This window comes from Apus apus, chromosome 5 (assembly GCF_020740795.1).
Source record: "Apus apus isolate bApuApu2 chromosome 5, bApuApu2.pri.cur, whole genome shotgun sequence".
In the NCBI taxonomy this organism is placed as follows: domain Eukaryota; kingdom Metazoa; phylum Chordata; class Aves; order Apodiformes; family Apodidae; genus Apus; species Apus apus.
Window position 1 is genome coordinate 34256563 of NC_067286.1, and position 14268 is coordinate 34270830.

The 14268-nt window shown below is 36.6% G+C and overlaps 1 protein-coding gene across 3 annotated transcripts in view; it reads right to left on the reverse strand.

Moving 5' to 3' along the window:
• Positions 1-5227: 5227 nt before the first annotated feature.
• Positions 5228-14268, reverse strand: part of CDIN1 (CDAN1 interacting nuclease 1) — a 125070-nt gene continuing 116029 nt past the window's right edge. For all 3 annotated transcript variants that reach the window (XM_051621680.1, XM_051621679.1, XM_051621678.1), the window contains 2 exons: positions 7997-8147; positions 5228-7220 (listed from right to left, as the gene is read on the reverse strand). In XM_051621680.1, the coding sequence (XP_051477640.1) occupies positions 8012-8147 (136 nt within the window). In that variant the 3' untranslated portion in view covers positions 5228-7220; positions 7997-8011. The remainder of the gene's footprint in view (positions 7221-7996; positions 8148-14268) is intronic.

The following is a 14268-nucleotide window of genomic DNA, read 5'->3' on the forward strand; positions in this document are numbered from 1 at the left end:
CTAGTACGCATATTGTTTAAGTAAATGTCTGTTTCACAAACTGAGCTGTAAGGCACGTATCTCTGACTATGAAAAGTGGTTCTAGGAGTTTTATGACCATATCCTATGATGGATATATCCCATTAGTGTTATATTTTATTGGTGACAGCTAACCATCAAGCTCATCCATGTAATAGCCTTGAAACATTGAATGTTTTAACTTGTTGACTTCAGTCATATTACACATGTACAACACTTTGTGAATCACACAAAATATTTAAGTATTTCCAAAGAGTGAGATTAGAATTAAAATTAAACAACAGATGAGATAAGTAGTTGGAAGTCAGCAAGTTAAAACCCTAAAAATGCCCTAGCTAGTAGTATGTGCAAGAAGGAAAAGAATAACAGGATGGAAAAATGATGAACTTGGGATGGTGAATCTGGATGTGGGCTCCAGACTAAATAGAAGCCACTAACATGTCATTGAGGGAATGTATTTGCAGTGATCTTGTACATAAGATACTGTGTTTCTAAAGCTAGAGCAAAATAACATAAACTGGAGGAGGTAAGTATAAAGTATGTAAAAGTATAAATAATACGACCATAAAGTTCAAAACTTTCTGCAAAAAATGTTGGAAGGGTTTGTGGCGTTTAATTGAGAAAACAATATTGAAATATGGAAAAAGTCAGAAAAAGAAGGCAGCCACCAGGTTTATTCTCCATATTTGTTTATAATTGGCCAAGATATAACAGACTTACGGGGAAAAAAAAAAAAGTTAAGACATTGGAAAATCTTTCTTACTAAATAAAAATGGGTAGTGGAATGAATTCCCACCACTTTTCTAAGTGTCTTAATCATTGGAAATTTTAATAGACAGGCATTTAAGCTGATCTTTATAGACGGCCTTGCCTCAGGAAGTATGAAACTGTCTTGAGTCCCCACTGCACCTATACTTTTTTCCTTATAAGGAGCCACGCTATTTTATCTAGATGTATTTCATCAGGTGGATGTAATGCAATGCCAAACATGTTCAAATAAGGCTGCTTAAAGTGTGTACAGAAGCAAACTGATTAAACTATTTTTTATGTTTGTCCCCTCATTGTGGAGCTATCATTCTGAAGCAGAATACAAAAAGGAGTGTGGTTTGAATGCTCATCATGGAAAAGAAAAAAAAAAATCCAATATATATATTTATAATGGAAAATGTTTTCTGTTAATAAAGCCTACATCTCCACAGTACTCTTCTCTGGGACTTTCAAAGTGCTTTCAGAAATGTTTTTAGGGCCCCTGGGGCAGTTTGTGAGGCGAGACTCTGTTCATGCAGCTTCATGCTGGAGACAGAAGCCCAAAATGTCCAGTTCAAGTCCTAACACCTGCTAGCTCTCAGCAGGGCCAGGCCTGGCCTCCTTTAGGTGCAGCTCACCCCCTCCTCTATGTCATGCTCTCTTAACATCACTGTCACTTGTCAACTTGCAGAAAAGTCTCTGCGCCTTCATCAACACTTACACATGGGATTTTTTGTTCTATATGACAGGGATAAGTGTTGAGTTATTGCCCTGAAGACCCCGAGCAACACACATACAAAGAGCAAACAAGTAACAGGGAATTCTAGAAAAGAAAGGGTGGCTAGTATTCCTTAATAGTACAAATAATTATATGTGTACATTATATTTATATATAAATGTACATGTATGTATAGAAATAAATATATAAAAACCCAACTGTATTCCTTTGATCTAGTCTTCTATATCCTCTCTCCTTACAACAGGCACCAAGGGAGGCTATGTGTTTGTACAGCATGTTGGACCAGAGAGGCATCAATCTTGGCAAAGATATCTCATTGATAGTATTAAATCAAGAATATATTGCACATTTGTGTCTTAATGCTGCAGTCATATACTCTGGAAACCTGAATTTGAATAAAAGTTGCAAGCTTGACTTAGTGCTTGTTTAGGTGTTTTAAAAAAATGATCTTTCTTAATACTGCTTTTATATGTCTGCTTCATGTTAGCAATGAAAACTTAGGCCACACAAATAGTAGCTGTGAATACTTCTCCATGTTCCTATTTTTTTTTAGTTCTCAGAGGTAAATACGTGATAGTAAATCTGTTTATAGACAGTCAGCTGGACATCAAGCTAAATCTGTTAAATGTCTATATAAAAAAAGCGCATTTGCCTGGTATGAGGTGGATTCACTTTGTATGAAAACTTAACTTGGCACTAGTATGCCTTATACTGCCCTTCAACACCACACTTTGTGGTATCACTGTTAGAGGCAACAGCAAAAAGTATTTACACAATATAGGGAAAAACCCTCCAAACTCTCTAATAATGATAATAACCTTAATCAAGGATGTTTCTCTGAGAATTAATAACTAGCTGAGGTTAATGGTCACTGGCTTCACCTTAGGCCCTCAATTAATCCCTGAACCTCAACTGGTATTACGTAATTGACTTAGTTTCATTTCATTTTCACATTTCAAAGTGATCTTCCTAAAATCACACTGACAGAGTAACATGATCTCTGCAGATGTGCACTGACATGGTTTCAATATTGTTACTTTGTCTCTACACACTTGCATTGACATTTCATTTTGCTTTGACATGGCAGTGCCACATCTATGGATCCGTGCAGATGACGCGCTTGTTCAGGTTAGGTGAAAGCCTGTCCAGGAGCGAGGGCAGCCTAATGTCTTACACAGGAACACCATGCCAGCTAAAAGCTACTAAGCAGAATTACTGTTATCACTGTGAATGATTGCTGTCATTGCAAATGTGATTTGTATGTTTTTCAAGAGAAAATTTAACTTGAAATCCTACTGGCTTTCTTAAAAAACAAAAATCCTTTCACTTACACCAGCTTAAAAAACAAGCCTGAAAAATGCACCAGGTAATGTATTTAGTAAGATTTTTTTTTTTTTAATATTACCATTTAATACTTATTGGAGACTGTAAATAAATTCTGTACATCTCGTGTTCCAATGACAATACCAACACAAGTAGGTGAACACTGTAAGATGCATCTCTGAATCAAGAAATCTTTTAAAAAAAAGGCCATCAAAATGAAGTCTTTTTATTATGTGGAAAAGTTTTCAAAAAGTCTTTTGAAGCTCTTTGATCCAGCTTTGAAATAATTTTGGTAGATTACTATTGTACCAAACTCATAATTTATAGTAGCTGACCTAAGCTGCTCTTTGTATAGCAGCCATAGATGAAACAATAGCAGGAAAGTGAAAAACACAAGGGGGACTAAAACTGCTCTGTTTATTATTTAGCTCATAATTACATCTTCCTTATTTAATCTTTTGAATCCTGGCATGTTCTTAATAGTACAGGTTCAAATAATATTTACTATACACAGGAGAGTTAGTTTTGAGTAACGCATTTAGACTATCCAAACTTTGTGTAACTTGTGACCTTTCCCTAACCCAAGTGAGGGCTATTTTATACAGATCGTACTAGATAGATAGTTTCTCTATAAATGGTGAAGTTGCTGCCAAGCTTCCATTGTTAGCCAGTTCATTTTTCAACAGGCACACTTCAGGTTCCTATCACACCACTGTAAAGAGCAAGCCCTTGAAGTTTTTTCTTTTGTCAGTGTAATAAAATGGTTATTTCTGAATAACCTGCAAATCCACAACAAACAGTCCTTTCTTAGAATAACATGACAGGAGGAATTTTGTTGTTGTTTTTGCAGGCAGTGTCCTATTTTATGCCATAAAATGGAATTAATACTTGAGAAGCATTTCTCTTAACATACTTATAATCTCATTCTGGGAATAACAAAACCATGTTTCTGAAGACACATACTCTTGCTCCGTATTCACTGTGTAACTGCAGAAGGTCCCTCCAGAAGCTATCTAAATAGCAAGACTATTTCAGCTGAAGTAAAAGGAAAGATCAGGTTCATTTCTGTATACTTTTTGTTCACCCTCGAGGAGTCATAATCAACTCTGGTAAATAATAACCTGTATGTTGTACGAGCTTTTGCCAAAGAAAAAAAAAAAACAAGAGCTAGACATATTTTCACACTTGAATCAAGTAGATTTTGGCACAGGAGGAAAGCTAAACCTTTGACTTTAACAGACCTTCTTGCAGAAGTGTTCTCCAGGCTAGGCATGAACTCGCAGAGAGTTTCCTTAATGCAAGAGATCACTGTAACAGCTAAATTCCTAATACATGCTATGCCTATTTTTTAGTAGAGCAGATGTACTCAACTTAGTTCTTTGTACAACTCTATTCTCAATACAAGAGAGATTCTGCTGCACTATAGCTCTGCTCTGGGAACATTCCCAGCCTGCTGAAATGGCCTATACTTTAAACCAAGAGAATGAGGAAGGGCATCAAAATGCTGTTCTGTTCTAACGCAGTGACAAAATTTGAGGACAGTCTGCCTGGTACCTACAGCTGCTATTTAAATAGAGTAAAAGCAAAATTGCTTGAGGGGATGCTGGGTCAGCCCAAATACATACAGAACTGGAAACAGCACTGTTCAGATGTAGCACCAGAAACAGAAGTAGGCAGTAGACAACACAGGACAGACTTTTCAGAGGGGAAACAAGAGCATATGGGAGGATATAGAATAAATAAAATGTGAAATGGTTAAAAAGATGGAAAATTGAAAGGAGAGACTTTAATGGCAAATGGAAAGAACCATGAATAGTCTTCTGTAGTAGTATAGATGGTGGAGAAATCCAAAACCAAATGCCAGGAAGGAATGACTTTTTGAATAAGTGAATATAACAAAATAGGATGAAAAATTATTAATGACTATAAGTACTATTAATGTGCTAGTAATGATGTAAGCAAAGTAAGAAATTTGGCCCTTTAACTTTAGATCCCAAGTTTTATTCCACTCTGAGCTGGCTTTAGGGAAAGACTATTAAACTCATACTAGTAATGTGTTTCCAGAACACAGAAATGGTAAAAAGTTTTCTTTTTATGCTAGAGCGTGACCTACTATTGTGCTGCTCCCCATATCTAAGGAAGTTTTACTTCCCTGTTCAACATAATTACATCATTCCCTAAAGATCAGACCAAACCTTTTTACAGTGCTTGTAAGAGCAGACACTTGGCAAGTCTATATATGCCAGTGAGAACATCGTTCAGTTTTACGCGCACTTCTGTTTTCTGGCTTGGCATAATTCATTAACACACTCTACAGAATACTCCATAAAACTGGATTTGGTTTTAATATAAAGGTTCTAATGACTACAGCGTTGTTTAAGAAAACAAACCCCACAAACAGTAGTTTCTCCTCTTTAATATTAAAGTTGGTGTTTACATCTGAGAGACAAAATACACAAATTAGGGTTTCTTGCAAGATACAAGTAGGAATAACAATGTAGTCTTAATTATGTTTTTTTACAGTTCTGTTTTCAGCATTTAAAATAGTGACACTGTCATTTTTGTGGTTAGAAATCTTGTTCAATAACATGTAATGAACTTAGTACAGTATGTATACTTTTGTGGCTTATTTCATCCTCCTAACACAAAGATTCTTAAAGGGGCAATATAGATGAGGTCAAAAAGATGAGGTCAAAATCTTGATTAAAGGCAGCTGTACTGCTTTCCAACCTGTTACATCACAGCATTAGATAAAGGAATAAATAAACAAATACAAGCCTAACCTGATTTATCTGTGTGTCCCCACATAAATTTGTTTAATGTAAAAACAAATAAAGCAAAACTTTGATGGAGGTTGAGCAGAATTTTCAACATCTGTGCAGATAAATTTAATTCATTCAAAAAGAAAAAAGCAGCATTAGTGCATCATGTAAAAGCTGATTTAAATGATTTCATACAACAGAAAGCATATGCGCTAGCTAAAACAAATCCAGTTTGCCCTTAAAACCCCTTTCACTCAGACAACCATTACTTCTGAATTTTCTAGTATTTTAATGTTTAGTTCGTATTCTTTTTTATTCTCTTCTTGATGTTACACACTCCACTAAGCTAAACCACACATAGAAGTCGCAGGGGCAGCAACACCCTACATGCAGCTTCTTTGTAGTATCAAGCAGGTCTGCTTCACAGAGTGCTTCTGTATACCTTTATGGGCTAATCCTTTAAGCTGGTCAGGTAAAATAAGCTAAGCACAATACCTTAAATAGCTGAATATTAATAACTTACAGGTGTTTGATTTTTTAAATTTATTTTAGAAATCTTTTCACTATAAGACATTCAAACCCAATAAAATAATCTCTGTGCAACAATAACTCACTGTAGTGGACCTATACCAGCTTATCTCTGCAGCTAGGGTTGGAGAACTAGTAAGACTAAAAAATAGTTCTTCCCCAAAATTAAAGGTTATTAAAAATGATAAACTCCTATCTGAAGCTTACCAAAGAGTGTTAAAATTAGAACTAAAAATTCAAAGTAAAAATACTATATATGCATCTGAAAAGTATAGCTGAAAAAACCTGAATAGGATTAATTCCCCTCTCTTTTAACTCTAGGCAAGACTATAAAAAGTCTGCATGTGATTTTTGAAATCATACAGGCACACAAAGTATCACCTCAGCTGAAAAGGATGATAAATATGGACTGTAATGATGTTTTAAAGACCCTTTCCTTACAGAAGACTGTTACCAACTTGTGCTTTAGGGAGACTGTTCTCATACCTTCAATTCTACAACAGCATCTGTACCCCTGCTTAACTTCTCTGAAAATCTGAACATGGTGAGCATACATGCAAAATTCTCACTTATTTTTTAAAATACCTTGTCCTTTCCTCAATGCCAGTTAGCAAAGAAAAGAGTATTAAAGAATGTCAAGCCCAGTAAACTGCTCTCATTAAGAAACCTCTAACTGGGAGCACAAACCTGAGGCCCAATACTGCCCCTCTGCTGGCAATGAGGGTGGAAACAGAGTAAGGTTGAACTCTTCAAAACTTCAAGGAAGGCTAATACCTATCTCAATGTACCTCTGATCTCCGTGGTTCCAATAATGAGAAAAAAAATGCTCTTACAAGAATAAATGAGTACACAGGAAACTTATGCCCATTTGTGTGCTTTTTTGTTTTGTGGAACTGGTCCAGTAGGAAGCACAGTTTTATCTTTTTTTTTTTCTTCACTCCCGTTCTTGAACATCAGGATGGTAATCTTCAGAAGTAACACACAGAGCTCTGTTCTTTCAGACTTCAGTACACCAGAAAATTGCATGTTACCGTATGTATAGGGGTCAAGACAGATTCCTTCCTTAAAGTCAGTTAAGAGAAAAATTCCTATGTACAGATTCCCTGGGGGGTGGGGAGGAAAAGACAAAACACAAGTTATTTTTGAGTCATTAAACTACTTAACCCCCAAAAAAAACCAAATCCAAAACTTCACAGGCTCATATGCGTAACATAAATCCTGGCTCTTCACTTTCATGCACCACCCCCCAGCCCTCTGGTTTAGATTATTTCTTACTTGTTAATTTGGGGATTACATAGTTGATTTTAGCAATTAGATAGAGTTGAAACACTTACACCAGTTATTCTCTCAAAATCTGGCTATTTACTGTAACAGCCAGAAATTATATGATCCTGTCTTACCATTTGTGCTTTTTAAACTATGCATACTATTGTTTTAATCCCAGTATAAGAGTCTTTTCCACATCAGTGTAATTGTTTCAGTCAGATCACTAGCACTGAATAAACAGAAGTGAAATAATAAAAAGCCACATATTTTTAAAGGTGACTCTGTAACTGGGAAAAGCACTGAAAGTTGCACCTCTCAGCCTCTGCATTTTTGTCTTTGTTTAGAATGCTAGAAGAAGCCACCCGGAAGGAAGAAAGATTATGAGTATCTAGGAACTAGCTGTTTGACAGAGACAAAAATGCTGATAATGAGTGGGTTGTGTCTGTCTTTTTTGGCTGATCACAACAGAGGTCTGAAGCAAAACAGAAACTCTTGATATGTTTGTGTAAAAAGGCAGTAGCATAAGGGCAGGCAGCAGGAGTTCAGCTGAAGTTCAGGGCAGATGCTGCCATCAGTTTACACTGCAGGAAAGTAAAACTGCTTCCGGATTTACCTCTTCCTCCCAACATCAGCGCTGAGCCGTGCTGTGCCGCAGAGTCACAATGTCAGTAGGAAAGCAGTCTTTTAGCAGGATACCACGTTCACGATGGCAGTCCAGCTCTTCAATAAATCCATACCAGTAGATGACTAATCCAGGGCCAAATCTGTCAAGCAAAAAGGAAAATGAATTTATGTGATTGTGCTAGGTGAACTTTAGTTTCCCACCTCTGTGGTTCCAACACAAGTACCTCTGTTAATTTCACTGCAAAACTGGAGAGACACTACTTGACCTCCATTTCATTTTCCAATTTTAATCAATGTTGAATTGATATATGTAATTCATAACTCATTCCATAAATACATATGCTATTTAGAGACTCAAAAAATCCATGTCAGAGGTGGGTTGTTGTTTTTTTTTTTTTTCCTTTGAATATTCTGCATATATCAGTAAAAAAAGATTTATGCCTCATCTTTTAATTACCATCTAGTAACTTTGATACATACAGAAGTCTCTCTTGCCATGCATTCTGCTTTTTCATACTTGGGCGTGCAGGCATGAAAAATACAGGGGTTTACATGCGTCCCAGTTCATGCATGGTTAATACCATGAAGATAACAACAAATCCTTAAAATATAATCTCTACAAAGAGCTATCATTCAAGTAGTTATTAATGAAAAGCACAATGCAGAAAGAAATAGAAAGTTTTTGCTGTAATCTCTCTGAAATGTGCTTCAGCAATGCCTCAGATATTGCTAACTCTGATCCCCACTAGGCAATCTCAGGAAGTAGCCCCATGGACTATTTTACCCATCAGGAAGTTCAGACCTTCAGGCTGGGTTCATAAAGAAGTAATCACTATCAATCACTGTGTACTGCGATATGTTTTGCACATCAGTTTCACGTTTTTCCTACTGAGAGCACTTAATTAAAGGGCAGAACTACTTTTGGTGTAGTGTTGCAGGAATTTTACAGTGAAATCATAAATTATGAATGTTGGGTTAGTAAAAGGATGTCTAAAAACAGAACTGCTTTCTGTAGTCTAACATTACAGCAGTCTGTACAACATTAGGCCAAAAAGCTTTTTCTTTCCTTGATTTATTATATGCTGTAGTGAACTTGCCAAAAACAACAGTGCAGGATGAGCTGTTAGATACCGTCTGTACAAGAAAAAGTGTCATGTAGTGGTTTATATGCAGAGCTGTGCTCGGGACTCAACCAATATGGTAGCCAATTTTTGTTAATGTTTAGTTATAATAAAAATTTATTAGGGGGGTGCATGGTAATGTAAATGTCCACTTAGCAGAAAATACAAGAACTCAAAACCTTGAGTAGTGCCCGATAAGCTTCATTAGGGTGGTTTCTTTCCAACAATGGAGGGAAAACTCTATTTGATGTGCTCATGTAATGGAACAGGCATCAAAGGAAGAAGAAACCCCTGTGGCTTCCTCCTGCAGTTTCAATTAGATACAGTGTTTTTTTGCCTGAAACTGCTGCATAGCGGGTTATGGCTACTACTCTTCAGCTTAGAAGTGGCTGCAGTTCAGTGGCAAAGTGAATTGCCTCATAGCTGAGGCAACACTAGCAAATGTGCTTTTTGCAGCTGAAAGATGATATTGAAAAGTAGAAAGTTTAAAGCTCTGACAAATCCAGCTATAATAGCTAACGTATTCAAGCAGGTTTAGCATTGAATAACGCACAGGGGCTCATATGGAAGAATGATGCTGCCTACACCCAGTTCCTGAGTTTTCTCTGACTGGCCAACAGCTTCAGCCTCTACTGTCTCTGAGGTCTTCTCCCTGTTTGCCTTTGCTGGTGCTCCTGTGGGGCCAAGCTGTGCATGACCTTGTTGTCACAGGGAGGCCAGACGGCCCAGCAGTAGCGAGATGCAAATGTCAGGGGAAGCCCAGGACTGACACTGTCTCTGGCGAGGGGCAGCAGCGACTGGTGCAGGATGGGCCTACTGCTGCTATTTCACAAACTACATTATCGGTTCCCACATCAGCAAACACAGAAAAGGCATAATTGCGTGGAGATGTACTTGTGTACTAACCAAAGTTATTTTAAAAGCAAAAACCCCCAGAAGGCAGAGAGCAGACTGTACACTTCTAATGGGCTATTTTATGCAAGGCAGAAGCTATGAAATGTACACAGGTACTTACTCATTACAAGCATGTGTACCAGGTGAAATCTTGATGCTAATGAGCAGCTGCTCAACTCAAGTTTTCAAAGGCTCATTTTGCTCTGTGTGGCAGTCTGAATCCCCTTATCCACCATAAAACGCATGGGGCACTGCGTTGAAGTAATTTGTTATTTTTTGAAATTGTGATTTTTAATAAAATTAGTGTTTTGAGACACCTCAGAAGGCTAATTTATGTCTTTCTAGCAAATCACCACAGCTCAAACACAATTTTTCAGAAATATTTTATGCTTATAAAAATAGGTTCAGAAATGCAAAGTCTGCTGATAAAATGTATATCCATGAACATCTGCATACTGTTAATTGCAGGAGCAAGTACATCTTTAGCATGAAAACATCCATCAATCCTGCTTTTGTGTTACTGCAGCAAAACTATTTGCCCTGTGCTGCCTAGGTTGCACTTTTTCCCATTACAGTGTGTCATTCCTCCTATTATAGCTCTGCATCACACAGCCCATATGTATGATCACATAAAAACCATGCCATACTTTTTTAAAGAAACACTTAAGTGCAGTACTTAAAACCAAAATTAACTTGTTGGCATATTAAGCATTTGCCACTGACTATCAGGAACTCCTGCTGCTAAGTGCTAATTTCTCTCTCATTAACGCCCAGAGTTGGCAAATCACAAACAATGCCACTGGTTAATTACTGCTGCCTTAATTTGAAAAGACACTTAACCTAAGGTGATGAATTTGACTCCTTCCAAAGTTTAGATATGACACCATGAAGAACAAAACACAATGCTGAGAATTACAAAGTAAAACTACAAATTTATTTCTGCATCAGTTGCAACATTTAAACAAGCTAGTGACTAACTCTGCTTTACACAGGAGAATAAAGTAAAATGACAGAATGCTTACTAAATACTACTATGGAAAGGGGACTCATTTAGTAGCTCTAAGGAGGTGAAAAAAATTTGGAACATACCAAATGGTTCTAAAACTATATGGATAGGGTATGCAATATAGGGTAGGTTACCCCATTTCATATGAAAGACACAGTGGAGAAAGTTTAAGCCCAAAATGAAAATCAAACATAGAATGTAACAAACTATGGACTTCTATGGATTTTGTTCTTGCTCAAAAACTGTATAAATCCCTAAAAATGTGCTTGTCTTTTTCCTGCCCTCTCTTTAGTCCTTACCCTGAAAAGCTTAGGTGAGAAAGAATGTGGCCAAAAGCGATACAAAACTGTAATTTACCTATTCCAGGGAAACTATTACTTTTAGGATTTCTCTTTTATATGGTGCTTCTTTTCAAATCTGAAAAGAAATCCAAGTAACTAAGGTTTGGTTAATTCCATTTAGTAAAAACAGAATAAACAGGAACATAGAGGCAAGCTTTCTTCAGAAAACGATAAACATAGCAAGTTGTCCACACAGGTTGCATCAGTTTACTTAAATATCAACCAATAAATATGTTAACATTATATACGTCCTGGTCTAGTCATTGTCTAGTTTTGACATTAGAAGCTGTGAATACAAGGCAGCCAAAGCCAACACAGCTGCACTTTAGTGCGGGGTCAGAGTGCCAGATGTGCCAAAGAGAAGGCAGACAGGCTTGAGACCCCACAGTATGGCAAGAAGAGAGAATGATTACAGAAGCCCAGGTTCAGGCCTTATTTAGGCTTGATACAGAAGACTAAATTTAGTTCAAGTACTAAGAGTAGCAGATGGTGTCTTTCAAAGAATCAGCTGAAGACTGGAGATAGATGCTGGAGATAGTAACATAAAGTTTCAGTGTAGTTAAATACAGCTACAGACTCAACAGTGCTTTAGAGAAAACTTATGTTGGATCACACTACTCAAGTGTTCAGAGGATCTTTTATACTGTTTAACGACACCAAATTTGAAAGAAACTCATAGGTAAAAGAGTATAGATATGTACATTGATAATCCTAGGACACTGGGCTTTGTCTTGGAAGGGAGTTTCACAGAAATACACTGAAACACCAGGAAGATGAAATTCAAACTCAAAGCCAAACAGTTATTTTTCTTAACAAAAAAAAAATAAAAAATCCCATCTTTGTATAAACCAATGGTTCACTTAAGAAAAAAAAAAAAGGAAAAAAAACCTACGTAAAATGAGAATCTGAGCTTAACTTGCCCTCCAGTTGAACCACTTTTGTGCTAGAAAAGAAAAAAAAGACTTTTATTTATTTATCAAAGTGGCCTAGTAGGCTCACACATATTCACTTCAAGAGAAACTACTTTATAGTAATGTCTTTTCTTCTGGAATGTCTGTGTGGGGTCCATACTAGCTTCTAAGGATTTGCCCAGACATGTGGCTGTTGCAAGTGGATTTTTTCATCATCAAAAAGCCTTGCATGTGGTTTTATGAAAAATGCATTTTCAACACACTGCTCGATACTGAGCAGAAATGTAAAACATCTTGCAAATGTTTTAAAATAAATGTTCGCTTTATTTATTCTTAGTCTATTTGTTATAGATGGGTTGTATGCATCTCAGCATAATGTAAATAATTTCAATTCCAAGAGACTCTCACATTGAAATGCTGGCATATGAATAATTATTGCTAGTATGTGTGTATTTAAGCAAATGTTTTATCAAGCAGATTCATTATGTGAAAGCCCAACAGTCTACCTGCTTGGTGATTTTAACTATGATGGTTTCATCTGAATGTGTCATTGAAGGACTGCATTCTGGTCCCTTGCTGTTTAATGTCAGCTGAAAAGCTGGCTTTGTTTCCTTATTTTCCTTTTTAAATAACAAGCAAATTAGAGCATCACCACTTGTACGTCCTTGGTAAAGGGAATTACAAAAAAATTCACAATTTATTACATTCTAAGTCAATTTAACACAGTTATTGAGAATCACAGCTGTGAGTAAACTGGTTGTACTTGTAGTACTAACAAATCCTGAAGATATAATAATAAAAATCCCCTAGAATATCTAGTAACTTCACTGTTTAAGGAGTCACAACTTTATTTTAGTGTACTTACAGAAGTCTCACTTGTGGAGGGAATTTAGACACTGACAGAGCTAAGAGAGCAGGCAACAACTGCAGACCACATTTTCAAGTAAGGTCAACTGGCATCAGTCAGCCAACTTCCTTACGTCTAGACCAGTTTACTACTGCTGATGACACAGCGTTATATATCTTGGAAAACATTTAATAGCCACTGCTCAGAAACTGACTTTGATTAGCAAGAAATTTTCCATTTGAAGAGCTACCACAAGCCCACTTCAGAAGAGTTTATAACAAGGTATTTCTGATACTGTTCATTTATATAATATTTCAAAACAAATAAAGGTACTACTGCATAAAGACAGTGCATTTTAAAAGCTCTGAATGTGATTAAAAGAAAACTATGGGGTTTTATTGTTACTTTGAATCCTCCACACTTTCATGATCCAGTGACACATGTACATCGATTTAAATAAACAATTCCTTCGTGACATTACACAGCACCTTATTTCTTTGACTTCATCAAATCTGGTTGAAAGAAGGAAATAAAAAATCCAATACTTAATACAATCAAATAACTGAACAATATTTTTTGCTTTAAAAATCTGGTCTTTAACCTGCAAAGTAAAAGGCAACAGTATTTTGAAGCTCAGCTCCCTTAAACTACCTAATTGTGTCTTTGTGCAGTAGTAACTGCACAAAAATACTCGTTTGCAAATGTGGCTCAAGAAAAAGTTTACAGATCATGTACTTTTAAACATAGTAGAAAACTTGTCCCTGGCACTAGCAAGCGCTACATCAAGCCTCACACAGAGAATTTATCAGCATATTATGTCTCAAGGATTCAGGCATCTAGCTTGTGCTGCTTAAGGTAAAATGAAGCAAGTAAAAGCTAATCTGCCGGAAGCTTTGATGTTACCACAGTAGTTGGGGGAAGTCTTGTTTCTACTGAAGACAAAGAAAAAATTTAAATATATTAATATTATATGATACCCCCATTTCCAAGAAGGTTTGACTCAAAGTGGGAATTTCTTTTGGGCTGAGAAAGGTAAGCATTTCCACAAATGCCAGATACTGATGCTCTATGCAGCTGATGTGGAAGTTGGAGTTGTTAGGTTAAAAAAAGGTGGATAGAAACCAGTATCAGGCCTCTGTCT